Source organism: Falco peregrinus, chromosome 1, assembly GCF_023634155.1.
Source record: "Falco peregrinus isolate bFalPer1 chromosome 1, bFalPer1.pri, whole genome shotgun sequence".
Taxonomy (NCBI): domain Eukaryota; kingdom Metazoa; phylum Chordata; class Aves; order Falconiformes; family Falconidae; genus Falco; species Falco peregrinus.
Genome location: NC_073721.1, coordinates 53,350,895 through 53,363,776, shown reverse-complemented (window position 1 = coordinate 53,363,776; position 12,882 = coordinate 53,350,895). Strand labels below are relative to the sequence as shown.

At 48.9% G+C, this 12,882-nt stretch overlaps 1 protein-coding gene and 1 long non-coding RNA gene across 4 annotated transcripts in view; one reads left to right on the top strand and one right to left on the bottom strand.

The window, feature by feature from the left end:
* LOC114011371 (uncharacterized) overlaps positions 1-8,758 on the bottom strand; it is a 15,130-nt gene extending 6,372 nt beyond the window's left edge. For both annotated transcript variants that reach the window (XR_008745611.1, XR_003553227.2), the window contains exons 1-3: positions 7,204-8,758; positions 4,106-4,237; positions 224-3,287 (exon numbers count right to left, since the gene is read on the bottom strand). This is a non-coding gene — a long non-coding RNA (uncharacterized LOC114011371). The remainder of the gene's footprint in view (positions 1-223; positions 3,288-4,105; positions 4,238-7,203) is intronic.
* LOC101911094 (broad substrate specificity ATP-binding cassette transporter ABCG2-like) overlaps positions 5,937-12,882 on the top strand; it is a 20,628-nt gene continuing 13,682 nt past the window's right edge. The window contains exons 1-4 of one of the 2 annotated variants that reach the window (XM_055794750.1): positions 5,937-6,087; positions 9,328-9,611; positions 10,188-10,247; positions 11,531-11,645. In XM_055794750.1, the coding sequence (XP_055650725.1) occupies positions 9,328-9,611; positions 10,188-10,247; positions 11,531-11,645 (459 nt within the window). In that variant the 5' untranslated portion in view covers positions 5,937-6,087. Of the gene's footprint in view, positions 6,088-6,883; positions 7,104-9,327; positions 9,612-10,187; positions 10,248-11,530; positions 11,646-12,882 lie in introns of those variants that run through there. The other variant, XM_055794746.1, reaches the window with a different exon arrangement.

Below are 12,882 nucleotides of genomic sequence, written 5' to 3'. Positions count from 1 at the left end.
GGGGCACGCCGAGATGCCTGAAGGCAGGCTCAGGCATGTGGCCGGGGGCAGCCCCAGCCTGCCATGGCTGTGAGCATGGGAAGCTCCTGGCGGTGGCACTTCTCTGTGCCTCTTCAAGAATACGATGCGTTTGTCTCAACAATAAGCAAACCTAATTTTTCGTGCTTAAATCCCCAGACAGACACGCCCCCCACCCCCAATACAGCCAAGCCTCTGGAGTTACCTTAACCACGCTGAGTTTACCAGCAGATGTCAGTCAGCACCACTCACAACCCGTCGTGCCTGCAGAACCTCTGTTCAGTTTTCAGAGGAGGTCGGTAGCAAATCTCCCATTTGTTTTACTGAGAGGAACCGAGACACAGGAAAATTAGTCTGTCAGTGGCAAAAAGAAGCAAAATCCAGGGTTTCCAAAACACATTTCATGATACTAGATCCTCCCACTTGAGTATCTGTTGCAGACTTTGTCCACCTCTGGCAGGTTACAGTTCTCCCTCCGACCTGTAAACAAGCTTTTGCTCATTTTTTGCAGTCTTGTGAAAAGTCCTTAATAAGTGCTACTATTATGCTACAGCTGCTGCTACCTGGACAGCCTTTAGCACAGGACGTTGTTGGCTGGAGACTGCCCTGCCCCTGCCTCTTTTACAAACACATCCTAGCAGAAGTCACTTGTAAAGAAAAGAGCAACATCAGGGGACAGCTGTGGGTATTCACAGAGTTTATCAGTAACTAGGGGAAAAGGGAACAGAGAAGCAAGCACCATCTGATGAGCCAGCTGATTACAAACTCAGATGAAGTGCCGTGCCATCCGTTTGCTGGTCACAAAAGCCCTAATTCATGGCCTCCAAACCTGAAAGCAAGGAGCCTGGTGCTAGGAGGGTGTTGGAAGTGGGATGAATTTTAGTGGGTTCCAGGTCTCCAGCCCGCCTCCTGAACTCAGAGGCCAAGTGATGTCAAAATGAACGTGTCAGGTTTTGGAGAGAGGTGGCAGAATTTGACGCTTAAGGAACTAAGAAGCCCTGCTTATGGCCCAGTTTCAGAGGTGGCAAATGCCGGGTGCAGCTCGTGGCCGGCCAGCCATGCTGTATGCATGCCAGGTGCCCAAGTGGGTGGCAGAAGGGGTGCTGGCCCACAGGGTGTGGTGAGGTAAGGCCCAACCCTGGCCAAGGAGTGCTAAAGGAGGAATGCAATCGCTCAGCTGACAAAACAGCGTGGGTATGTGCGTGTTCAGGTGACGGGCCTCCATCCTGAGGTCACGCAGGCAAGCTCCCAAGAGAGCCCATGTGCCTGGCGGTGACAGGGGTCTACGGCACAGGATATTCCAAACCAGCTCTAGTTGATGCTGTATCCTGACCGGTGCTGTCCCCAGAAGACACCAGTCATTTCTCTGCTGGCTTGCTCACTTCCAGTGCCAGAAGGCACAGCAGCCTGAGAAACAGCCCATCAGAGCAACATGCAAGGCAGGAGCTTGAAGCTGGCTGTGCTTGTGCTGCCTGAGAAAGGGCTGAGAAGCCATGCCAAGTGATCACTTCTGTCGGCTGTGGCCACCTGCGGGGTCCTTTTCTGCAAAAAGCATCAGAAATAACAACAAGTGGCCAGCTCAGACATAGAAAAACTCCATATACATGGATGCACACACACACACACCCCAGACTCTTTACTCTCCATTCAGACCTATCTTAGCTTTTCTATTACAATTCTCCACTCCCTCTGCCTCTCCTGAATTTCTGCCAACTGCCTCCTGCCCTAGGACACCTAGCCACCCTTCAGTGGTTCCTGTGTAGTTCTGGGGTCCCTCTGCCCCTTTTGCATGTGCTAGTCATCTCCACTTACACAGCAGTTTCCAAACTAGGAAAGAAAAATTCCATCAGGAGAGGAGAAGAGCAGCACTGTCAAAAAAAACCCTGAGACACCGTGCCCAAGACAAACACCAGGCAGTGGCTCTGCTGAAAGAAATAGCTGAATATTGAGGTGCACCTGGGACCTAGTCAAACATAACCAGTTGGGCCAGCTGGAAGGTGAGTACAAAGAACTCTGGCATACGTAGCTTAGGAGCATTGGGCTTTTTCCTGTGGCATTACTGGGTGAGCTGTGCCACCAAGCGCTTCCTACTTTCTGTTCTCCCCTTCATCTGTGTTACTGCCTTCATCTTCAAGACCAATATCCAAGCATCTAGTCTGGCCTGCTGCTTTGGGTTCTCTTCAATAACACTTGCTACCTGGTGATTTCCTGCCTTTCTGCCTCAGTTTCCCTAGTGGTAAACATGATTTTCCTGCAGTCTGCATCAGAGTAGGAGACAGCTGAGATTTCTGAGTCTTTGCACTTTGCCTTTTTCTTTCACCCATCACGATGCTCTGGCCTGTGTTGGAAGGATGTGGCATGGTACTTCTCCATCAATCCAAAAACCAAAAAATCTCCAAAACAGCACTGTTAAGCATCTAGGAAGGCACAAAGAAAGAAGGAAGTTATGGGTGAGACAGCTCAGTTTCTTGTGTCTCCTGCTCCAGAATACAAGCTGTTTACTGTCACACTATCTCACGTTCTGCTGTTGTGCGGTGTCGCTTTGGGGAAGGGACTCTGAGCGTACAGCATCTACTGCAAAAAAAGTCTAAATCTCTTTGGGGATGCCACAACAAATACTAAGGGCAGTAGCTCAGGCCTTGGGAGTGGATAAAAGTTAAACAGTTTTTAGGAATGGCTGGTGGAACAGCCTGGACTTTGCTCCTGAGGAAGGAGGGGAAATGTCTATGTACTATTATGTTTGTCAACATTCATGTCTAGGGAGGGAGCTGACCTCTGGAGTGCCAAGTTGGGACAGATAAAACAGACTTTAATCCTGTTAACCTCCTCCAGGTGCTGAGGCCCTCAGAAGGGAAGCAGAAGGATGGAGTGCCCATCCCTGACTTGCAAATAGCAATGCAAACAGTACTTGAGGGAGTCCTGTTCCAGGAGCGTGGGCTGAGCATGGGAGAATCTTGCACTGGGGAACGTGGGTTGCTGCCCCAGCTTAGCTTGGTGCTGCTTCTTAGTCTGCAGTCCCAGGCCTTGTCCTAAAGGTGTAAGAACATGGGGCAGTCATGACTGTTGTCTCTCCAGATGTGCTTTCTTAGAGAGGACATGGGAGCCTCCTTTCTTTTTACCAGGCTCCCAAAGCTTACCTTCCTAGCAGCTGCTCTACAGTGTGGCTAAGATATAGCCCTGCTCTAGGTCTCTATTTCCAGCTTTCTCACCAGACTTTACCATTTCTGCTCCCTCTACCCGTGTTTTCTTCCAGTCTTCATCTACCTAGACTGTGAGGGAAAGGAGTGTCTCTCTGTATTTTTACTGTACATCTTATGGTAGTTCAAGATTCTCTGTGACATTACTAAAAACAGCAAGCTGGAGCTATAAATATCTGAGCACCTTTATCATGTTAGCTTTCTAACTACTGATGAACTGCAACGATGGTTTAGATGTGCTAGATACTTTCGAGTACAGATATTATATCCTTGTTTGATTACTTGCTTTACCCAAATAACACCCAAGTGTAGTTCTGTTGATCCTGTAGTTTCGCTATTAATGACTTTCGTCAGTCAAGCCCATGATATCTCATTGCAGTGCACTAGATCAATATTGATTTTCTTTACTCTTAGATTTGCTTGAATCCTTTCTTATCTTTAACCAATTAAGAATTTACTGCTACTATGAATGGACTAAATAATTAACAAAACTTGACTACGTCAGATTTCTTCTACATAATCCACAAGTCTTGCAAAAGCCAACTTCCCCAACACAAACAGCATTTTAACCAAGTAAAGAAGGCCAGTCAGCACAAATTTTGACATGATGAGCAATCAGGGTGGAAAAGGAACAGTAAGATGGCTTTTTGTGCCTAGGGTCGTGAATTTGTAGATGCAGCAGATTCAGCATATGTGTACACATCTGTGCAGAGTGTGTCTTTTAGAATGGTTTACTGGAGGTTTTGGTAAAGAAGAGCTAGGAAATATTCTCAGTCATGCACTGTGTCTGATATTGCTGTCTTCTGTACTGATCTCAGAGCTGCTTTTGTATAGGGAGCATTGGGATCTGCTTCTTGCTGCATTCAGTAGAAGGCAGTAGTAGGACTCACCAGCACGCAGTTCCTTCTGAGCATATTTCTCATGCACTCTCTTCCTGGATGATATTTTATGAGCTTTATGAAATTCAGCATTGGGCAGAATTAAGAAACACCTTGGATCCTCAGGGCAATGAAAGCAGCATCCTGAAAGCAGTGGAGAAACAGTTCTGGAAATTTTGTGTCTGGCAATTCCGCTAGGTAAAGCCATGTCTGACTTGATCAAGTGGTGGTCGTAAGTCTCAGCCTGTGTGGAAAGCTGGACTAGAAGGAACCCTCAGTACCCCCTTCAAACAGATGTTTTTGTGATGCTGTAGAATGCAGATGACTGCCAGAAGACGGGGAGAAGGGACCAGGACCTTGAGCAGAGAGTGGAACTCATAGTCCTCAGTAACTTTTTATCCACTCTGTGTGCTGGACATGTCTAGTGTGACCAGAACCCATAGGGAAGGAGTAATGTTCAAATTGGCTGCAAAAGAGAATGACACTTTTTGGGAGGAGTCCTCAAAGCCTCAAAGCCTCACTTTCTGCGAGGTCCTTTCCCCCATGCCCAGGACAGTAACAAGGTGTCTCCAGCCCTACGGCCCTGTGGTGGCAGCCAGATCAGAGGCTCAAGGCAGCAGGGCCTACAGTGCAAGAGCAAAGACCCCAGACCTGTGCTAAAACCTGCATGAGATCTGAAACATGACCAAGATGCTTTTGCCTTGCTATCACAGTGTTATCAAGGCAATGCTTGTAGCATTATTTGTTTAAAGTCACTCAGTAAAAAAAAAATCGGGCTTTGTAGCTTGGTGCTTGCTAGACCTTTATGCTGGGCTGACTAACACCTTTGTTGTCTTTCTGTAAAGACCACATCCTTTAATCAGAAGTAAAGTCTGACAGTTTACAAGGCAAACAACCCTCTCTGTGGATGAGCAGCACGAAGCAGCACTGGCACCCACCAACCTACAGAGTGCTGCGGTGAGAGAAAAGTCCAGTGCCTAGCATCAGGCTCTTCTCAGGCTTGTTAGGAGTGTTCATCTTAAAGAACCACAGCCCTGGCCACTGTTTTCTACCCATGTTGGCAGAACTCTCCCTCAGCAACAGCATGGGCTAGATCAACTGGATCAGTAAAATGATACAGTTGAAAAATACTCCCAGCTGGGGTGGGAGATGAAACAGGCTGAAGGTCAAAAGGCCCTTGAAGAAGCCCAGAAAACTGCTGCTTAAAGAATGGGCTAGAGGAAAGCCAGAGCCTCCAGCCAGATGCTGTAGCTGGCTGATCTCGTTCCTCCCCGTGTCTTGGGTCTCCGTCTATTTCCTGGCTATCTGGATGTGCTTAGGCACAAGTGGCAGAGAAGTGGTTTTTCCATTCCATGAAGTGTGGGAGAAGCAGTTTCCTGAAATTACCAGCATGGAGGGACCCATCACCTCTGTCTCAGGAGCAGTTGCGCAACTGGAACTATCAAGAGGAACGTGAACCTTTAATCGTGCTCCTTCAGGTGCTATGTGGAGTGGCAGGTTCATAACTCAGAAAACACCTCTGCTCCCAAGCACAAAGGCTTTTTGTCCTCATTGTACTAAGTACGCAAGTGGATTGTCACTGCAGCACATCGAGGGGCAGTGAGTATATAAGGTTGAAATATGCTTGGAGACAGAGAGATGAGCATGCTTGATGATACACTAGGACAAAAGTCTTCAATGTAGGCAGATTTTCCTCGAAAGCAGAAGCGAAATCACAAATGAAACAGGAACACAGGTCCCCTTCTGGCCCACAGAGTGACTGGAGATAATATTCTTATTCAGCAAGCCTGATCCTTGGGCGTACCTACGGCAAACCTTGCTCTCCTGACAAATCCTCAAGGCTATTCCAATACCCTCATAATCCCACCTGCTCTGGACTCCTGTCAGCCCTGTAGAGTTACACAGCTGCATGAGACATGTCTTCTGCCTGGTGCATCAACGGCATCAAGTGCCTCAGCACACCAGGAGGGAGGCAGGTGTTGGAAAGGGGATAGGTGAGCCTTTGGAGTTTTTATTATTGGTATCGACTGGGTAGCTAGAGGTACCCTTTGTCTTAGCAGAGCCTTACATTGATCTAGCAAGGGGTGGTGTTAGAAAACAGCAATGGCGTACAGAACTGCAGAGGGCAGTCAGACCAGAGGCAGTCGATGTGGTGACTTGACAGCTCTTCTATAAATCGTATTTATAAACTGTAAAAGTGGGTGTTTCCTGCCTTCAGAACACCAAGGAGCCTGGGGAGAGTGAGCTTCTTTATAAAGACAATAGCGCTTGGGAACAGGAGGCTGAGGAGAGGCCCCGACAACAAACCAAAGGGAATCCGATCTTCCTGTGCTCACACATGCTCCTAGCTGGGAGCAGGGAGGGGCAGCCCGATGGGCGAGGGGTGGCTCCCGCAGCCTGCCGCGGCCGGCGGGGAGACCCCCGGAAGGCACTCCGCCTCTGGGGGGTGAGAACGAGTGCGGCAGTGCCACCCCGGGGTGCTCCCGCGGCCGCCTCTACCCCCAGCGCACCGAGCCGGATGGGACCCACCCCTGGGTGTGACGACCATTCCAGAAGGCGTGAGCGCAGGGGTGGGGTGCTACCTCCCCCCCCGCCCCAGCTGTACCCCTTTGTACCCGTATTTTCAACGGGAGACCTTCCCCCGACCCCTGCTCTCCCCGCCCCGGGAGGGCGGGGTGACGGGGGCAGTGCTCGGCGCCCCGGCGCACGGGGGCTCCGTCGCGCAGCCACCGCGGACCTAGCGCCGTCGGGGCCGTCGGGGCGCGCGGAGCCGCCTCCCGCAGCGCCGCCGCGCCAGGGGTCGCGCAGCCGGGGCCGGGGCGGGGGCGGGGCTGTGCCGCGCTGCCTGGCGGAGCGGGGCTCCCTCGCTGCCGGCGCCCCTCGCGGGGCAGTGCCGGGCGCTCCTCGCCGCCGGTTTATGTAACCCGCCGCCCGCAGCCGCTTACAAAACGCCGCCGAGGCAGCGCCGCCGCTAGAGCTTCGCCGCCGCCAGCGCAGCGGCAGCCGGGAGGTAACGGCGCTGGGCGGGTGGCCGGGCGGCTGGGTGGCCGGGCGGCTGGGTGGCCGGGCGGCTGGGTGGCGGGAGCTGGGGGCTCTCAGTCCGACCCTACCTGTAGCCTCTACGGAGCTTTTCCCACCCGCCTGCCAGCCCTGCGCGCACCCGCGGCAGTGGTGTGGCTTGCCGGTGCCCCTCAGCAGCTTTCAAAAGCTCGTGTGGAAGGGTTTATGGTGCTATAAACTGCAGAACCTTTGCAAACAGATGTGAGCTATACGAGGCAGCCAAATGTTCAAAAGTCTAACTGAGTCTTTGACCCTTGTGTCACTGTCATCCTGACCATTCTGGTTTTTTCCTTCTGTTCTGTTGTGCAACCTTCCAAACATATAAGCCTTCTCTTGCTGATGTAACCAGCACATCCTCTCTTGTTTTGCCTTAGCAAGGCTTTCCCAGGGGTCACCAGCCTTAGAGTTCAGCTTGTATCCAAGTTAAACAACCCTTCCTTCTCCCGGCCACTTTAATTTCACTTGTGCAGGAAAAAAAAATCTGCTATAGCTTCTTGAACTTTAGAAAGAGGCAGAGAGGAAAGGGCAATTCCTATTTCTTTAAATCTGGCTCTTGTAGTTCCAGTTTCTTAAAAGGCTGACCTTCTCTGTCCCTGAGAAATCCAGTACTCCCACGGTGGTGAATATTGTTGGTCCTGCTGGTTATCAGCCTCTCGGTCCTGGGAGGAAAGAAGTGAAGATGGTGGGAAAAGGGTGATTGGTGGGATGTATCTACCTTCCCACAAAAGCCAAGTAAGTAGCAACAGACAGCTTCCTGGACAGGTCTCTGTCCTTGCTCTCTTAGTTGGCCTGGTAACCAGCTTGGTTTTGTGCAACATCACGGTAGATCTTTAGCTTTCCAACGAACACCCTCATGTCAGTAGGTAGAAGGGAAGTAAATGATTAGACTAACTTGTGTTACTCTGTCTGTAATGTTCAATTTCTAGAAGAGGCATGTAGTAGTTCCTCTCTTCCTTGCTGTAAATCCCTGGAAAGGGGACAGGAAAGTTTATGGCTGCAAGGGCACCTGGCTGAAAGGCAGGGTGCAAGTTATGCTCAGGCCTTGCACAGGCTGCAGAGTTTGGGGCCTGCAGGATTTCCAAGTTCTTCACATGCAACATCAAGGCAAGAACTTTAAACTTTTTTTTAAATGAGTAAAGGGATCCAAACTTGGTCTCCATCAGTTACAGCAACAGAAAGGGATGCAGCCCCTTGACCAGAGAGCTCTGTTGCTGCGACTAAGATGTGAATCAGTGAGTACTAATGGTCATACCCATAATGACGTATTTCCTACAATGTAGGCTCCGATGCACGGATGGGGAGAACAGTTTCTCCCTTTGCTGTTCACATATCCTGCCTCCAGGTACTCCAGAGCTACAGAGGCAGCTTATCTGCATGAGCCAGAATGTTTTATAACTTTGTGATTACGAATACATACTACAGTTAATTTTCCTTAACGTACCAGTTTGTACCGTGTTTTTTCTTACTGTGGCATGTCCCACATCCCTCCCTGTGGGAGGGGGAGCTCCTGCTGTTCTTCAGGGTAAATGGTGGCTGTGGACAAATCCAAATTGCTTTTCCTAAGTGTAGTTGTGAAGTGTCTTGATACTGGTGTGACTGAAGCACAGTAAGCAGCACGTCTAATTTTTCTTTTGATCATATCGGTATCTCTGACACGACCTTGTGCCAGCAAACTAGGTGCATGTGACTGGCCTTCGTTTTCATAAGCACAACTGTTTTTCTTCCTGTGATTCTTCATACAGATTCATTAATCTGTTTTCTCTGCTGACTTTGTGGGGGTATGAGGCAGGGTAAGCGTGTTACACCTGAAGAAGGGGTGCTTTAGCTGAAGTGGTAGCACCTTGCATTTGTAGTCCCCACTGTGCTGAGCAAGATGGTGACCATCACTGACAGGCTTAGTTTTTACCTCATTAGATGCTCTTTCAGTTAGTATCACTTCAAGAACACATGTACTTCGTTCTTAAAGGCTATGTGTATTGTTCTAGATCTGTGGGTTTCTATGCCATTGGGGACTACTGGATATCTTCCAATGAGGATGTCCATCTTTTTGGGAACTTGGCACATGTAAGGATTGGTGCAGTGTGTGTGAACTTGTTTTTCCAAGACACTTTCTGCAAAAATCTTTGCTGGCATGTCTCCCTTGCTGCATGTTTTTGTGTTCTTTGTCTCAACAGATGGAAACTGCTCAAAACAACAGTGACCTCAAAAAACTTCATGCAGTGGAGCTTAACCTGTGTAAGAAGGACACGATGGCAGACACGTTTGATCACAGCATTATTTCTGTTGGAGAACAGGAAGGAGCAGACAATTTCCAACGTTCTCTTCCAACACGAGAGTCCCTCCGATACCCTCGGGGCTCTGTTGTGAGTTTCCATAATATCGAGTACTCTGTCAAGCAGTCCAGTGGATTCCTCTGTAAACGGAAAACTGTGGACAAGAAGATCCTTCACAATGTTTAGTAAGTTCTTGCGTAAATGAAATACCAGAGGGCAGGTATTAATCTGCCGCTGTGAATCAGTGACCCCAATGCCACCTTCCAGATCCAGCTGTGCTGGTAAAGAAATGACTGTTCTCCTGCCAGCCTGCAGTTTCATGTGAGCCCTTTGTAATTTGCTTCTAGGCAAAATAGCTGGGATATAGCTGGAACAGTTTCAGTTATTGATCTGAGCAAGTTAGGACCAAACTTGTGTGACCTCTTCTGCCAGAAGAGCTGAGGGTTCCCTTAACTATGGTTCAAGCTGCAGTCAGAGGAAATGAGCAGCAGAGAGCAGTTGTTTCTCCTTTTCAAGACTCAGCTCAGCAGGGAAGACAATTTCTGTCTTTTGTAGATTGCTTTTTATGCCCGGATCTGGTTGTGTTCTGACTGGCAGTCTGGGACAAGAAAGGAAAAATACTTATTGATTTCAGATTTAAGGAAAAGTTTTTAACAATCTCTTAAGTTTTCCTTTCAACAGCATTTTGTTCACACCTTACCTCTGCAATGAGATGCATGTGAACAGGCCTCCATTTGGAAATAACTCTTTCCTTCTTCCAGTGGCATTATGAAGCCGGGCTTGAATGCTATTCTCGGGCCAACAGGGAGTGGCAAATCTTCGTGAGTACTTTCTTTTGCTCCTTCAAATGGACAGGCAGCTGCTCAAAGAGGATTTGGGGTTCTGAGGGCTGGGGGAGATGTGAGGGATCTGCAGGCTCAGACCTTTGCATGCCTGCGAGAAATCTGGTGATGCAGTTTGACCTTGTGTCCCTCTGTCAGTTCTGCTGGAGTTCTTCCCCTGCAGTGGTGTCACAACTCCTCATCTGCTCCAATTGGGGGTCAATAGGTGACTGCAAGTACCTTTGGTGGTGGCCTGAGTTAAGATACCAGGCTGAACTGGGGTGACTGGAGCTCAGGTGTAGGCTCTGTCCTGTACCTGTAATGGGGTGGGGAGGGGATGTGAGCTCCCTTGGGGCAGGAGAGATGTCATCCCCTGTGAAGTCACTGCAGCAAGATTTCCTTGAAGGTGTTAGGCCAAACCCCTCTCTGAAAACTGACAGGCTTATGGTGTAATGTCAGTCTATAGATGCTCTGGATCCTCACCCCAGCTTGGCTGTGGCCTGGTGGGGGGGTGCTGGAGTTCTTCGGGTGAAAGCACAGAGAAATACCCTGCAGACTGTCTCCAGCCAGTTTTGATGCTGTTTTCTCTCACATATAACCACGGTAAGAGAGCTCTTTGTCACTCTCTGCCTTTGAGAATGTCAGAGACTGGCAGATACGGCCAGGGTTCACACAAGATGTGTCTTTGTGATGACCCTTGATCTTCCTCTCTGTAAGGAGACTGCTGGCTAATCAGGGTGTTTTCAAGAACAGCACTTCATCAGGGTGGTGTTTACTTAGCTAGCAGACAGGCTGGCCTCTGCATTGGCAGTTAGGACAACTCAGTGATACTTGAAAAGAAAATTTCTTTACATAATTAATCTTAACGCTAGTCTTGTTTATACCCATTTGGATTAATATCCTTGAGATCAAAGTAGTTATTTTTGTGCTCCCCTGGCTGGAAAGCAGGCTGCAGCTACTTGGCAGGGTGCTTTTGTGTCTGTGTATTTGAGGTTAGCTGTTCATACAGAGACTGAATTTATGTCTGTAGGGGGTTGGCTGCTGTGAATTGTGAAGGTCTGTATACTACCATACTGCTGTGGCACACCTTGTGCTGGAAAATCCTGTGTTCTACACCAGATTTTCTGTACAAAGAGCTAAAGCCCTCGAGCAGAGGAAGCCCATTTCTGTGCCCTTTGGTTTGCCCCGTGAGCAGGCTGTAACTGTGGTCCTGACTGGTGGTACTTAGTCAAAGGTAAAAGCAGCTGTTGTGGCAAAACCTAATGCCTGGTGTTTGTCTGAAGTCTCCTAGATGTGCTGGCTGCCAGAAAGGACCCAGCAGGCCTGTCTGGAGAAGTGCTTATAGATGGCATTCCACAACCTCCAAATTTCAAGTGCATCTCGGGGTATGTTGTGCAGGTGAGTAACTGCCTTCAGTGGCAGCCTGGGATCCCTTGGGAGGGAAGAGCACATAAGATGAGCAAAGCTTGAACTACTAGGTTAGGTAATTTTCAGTGATCCCTACCAAGTCTAGTTTGATAACTTTAAACATTACAGTATTTAGTATTTTTCTGGGAGCAATCTGTTGCTCCAACTAAGTTAATCACAGAGGTGTTTGTCTTACCAGAGATGCCCAAACCACTGGGCTACTGTGATTTGTTCTTTGGGCTCTTCCCTGAAGTACTAGCAAGAGTTTAAAAAACATAAAAAAGCAAGGAAAAAACCTGCAACACCCAAAATCTCTTGTTGTAAAACTCAAAAGCAGTTCTAGCTGGCCGAAGTACCTTCAAGCTATCAGACAATAATTCTAGGAAGTTAATAGGTCCCTGCTGTTCTTCCTCTGATTCTGGCTGGCTGGGACAGAGCTTCGTTCCACTCTGAGACAGGAAAAGCCAGCTGAATCTGCGGAAGTGGGTGGAGGCCTGGACCAATAATAGACCCTCAAAGCCCTGGGGGAGCTGAGGAGAAGGGGATTCTTGGCAGCCATATGAGCAGCCAAATCTGGAAACCATCCAGGCTTCTGACTGCAGACAGATGTGAAGCAGGCAGCTTTTCTGAGATCTGCCAGCTATGGGGCTCTGGGAGAGTGCATGTGATGAGACTGATGCTGAGTCTTGGTCCTGCAGGTCAAAGATCCCCAAATCATCAGTGTTTCATGAATGGCCAGGAAGCTTCTTGCAAGTGGTCCCAGTTTGAGACATCTGTCTCTCCAATGTTGAAAGCAACCAAACTTTACCTTCAAATGATAGGCAGCCAGGTGAGACATTAAATGGTCTCGTTCCCCTCCCGCCCCTGTGCAATACTCCCTAGATCAACAAAGATGGCCCAAGACTACAGACAACACTTAGGACCTAAATACATACATACTTAGAGGGTCAGTTTTCTGCAGGTGAGCATACACACGTGCTAAGTCATGTGTTATCCCTATAAAACTGCTGTTGGTCTCTCCACTTATGCCTTGCAAGTGAAGGTGTCATGCCTCTGTTTGGTACTAGGGTAATTTTAATTTAATTAAAATTAGAATCGTAATTTATTTACAGTTTAGTTTCCAATGTGGTGACCCAGCAGTTGTATTGGTGGATCTGAGGGTGGAGAATGGGAAGCTGGAGTGAGAGACTGAGGGTGTGTGGGGAGGGAGGTGACAGCAGGAAATTCC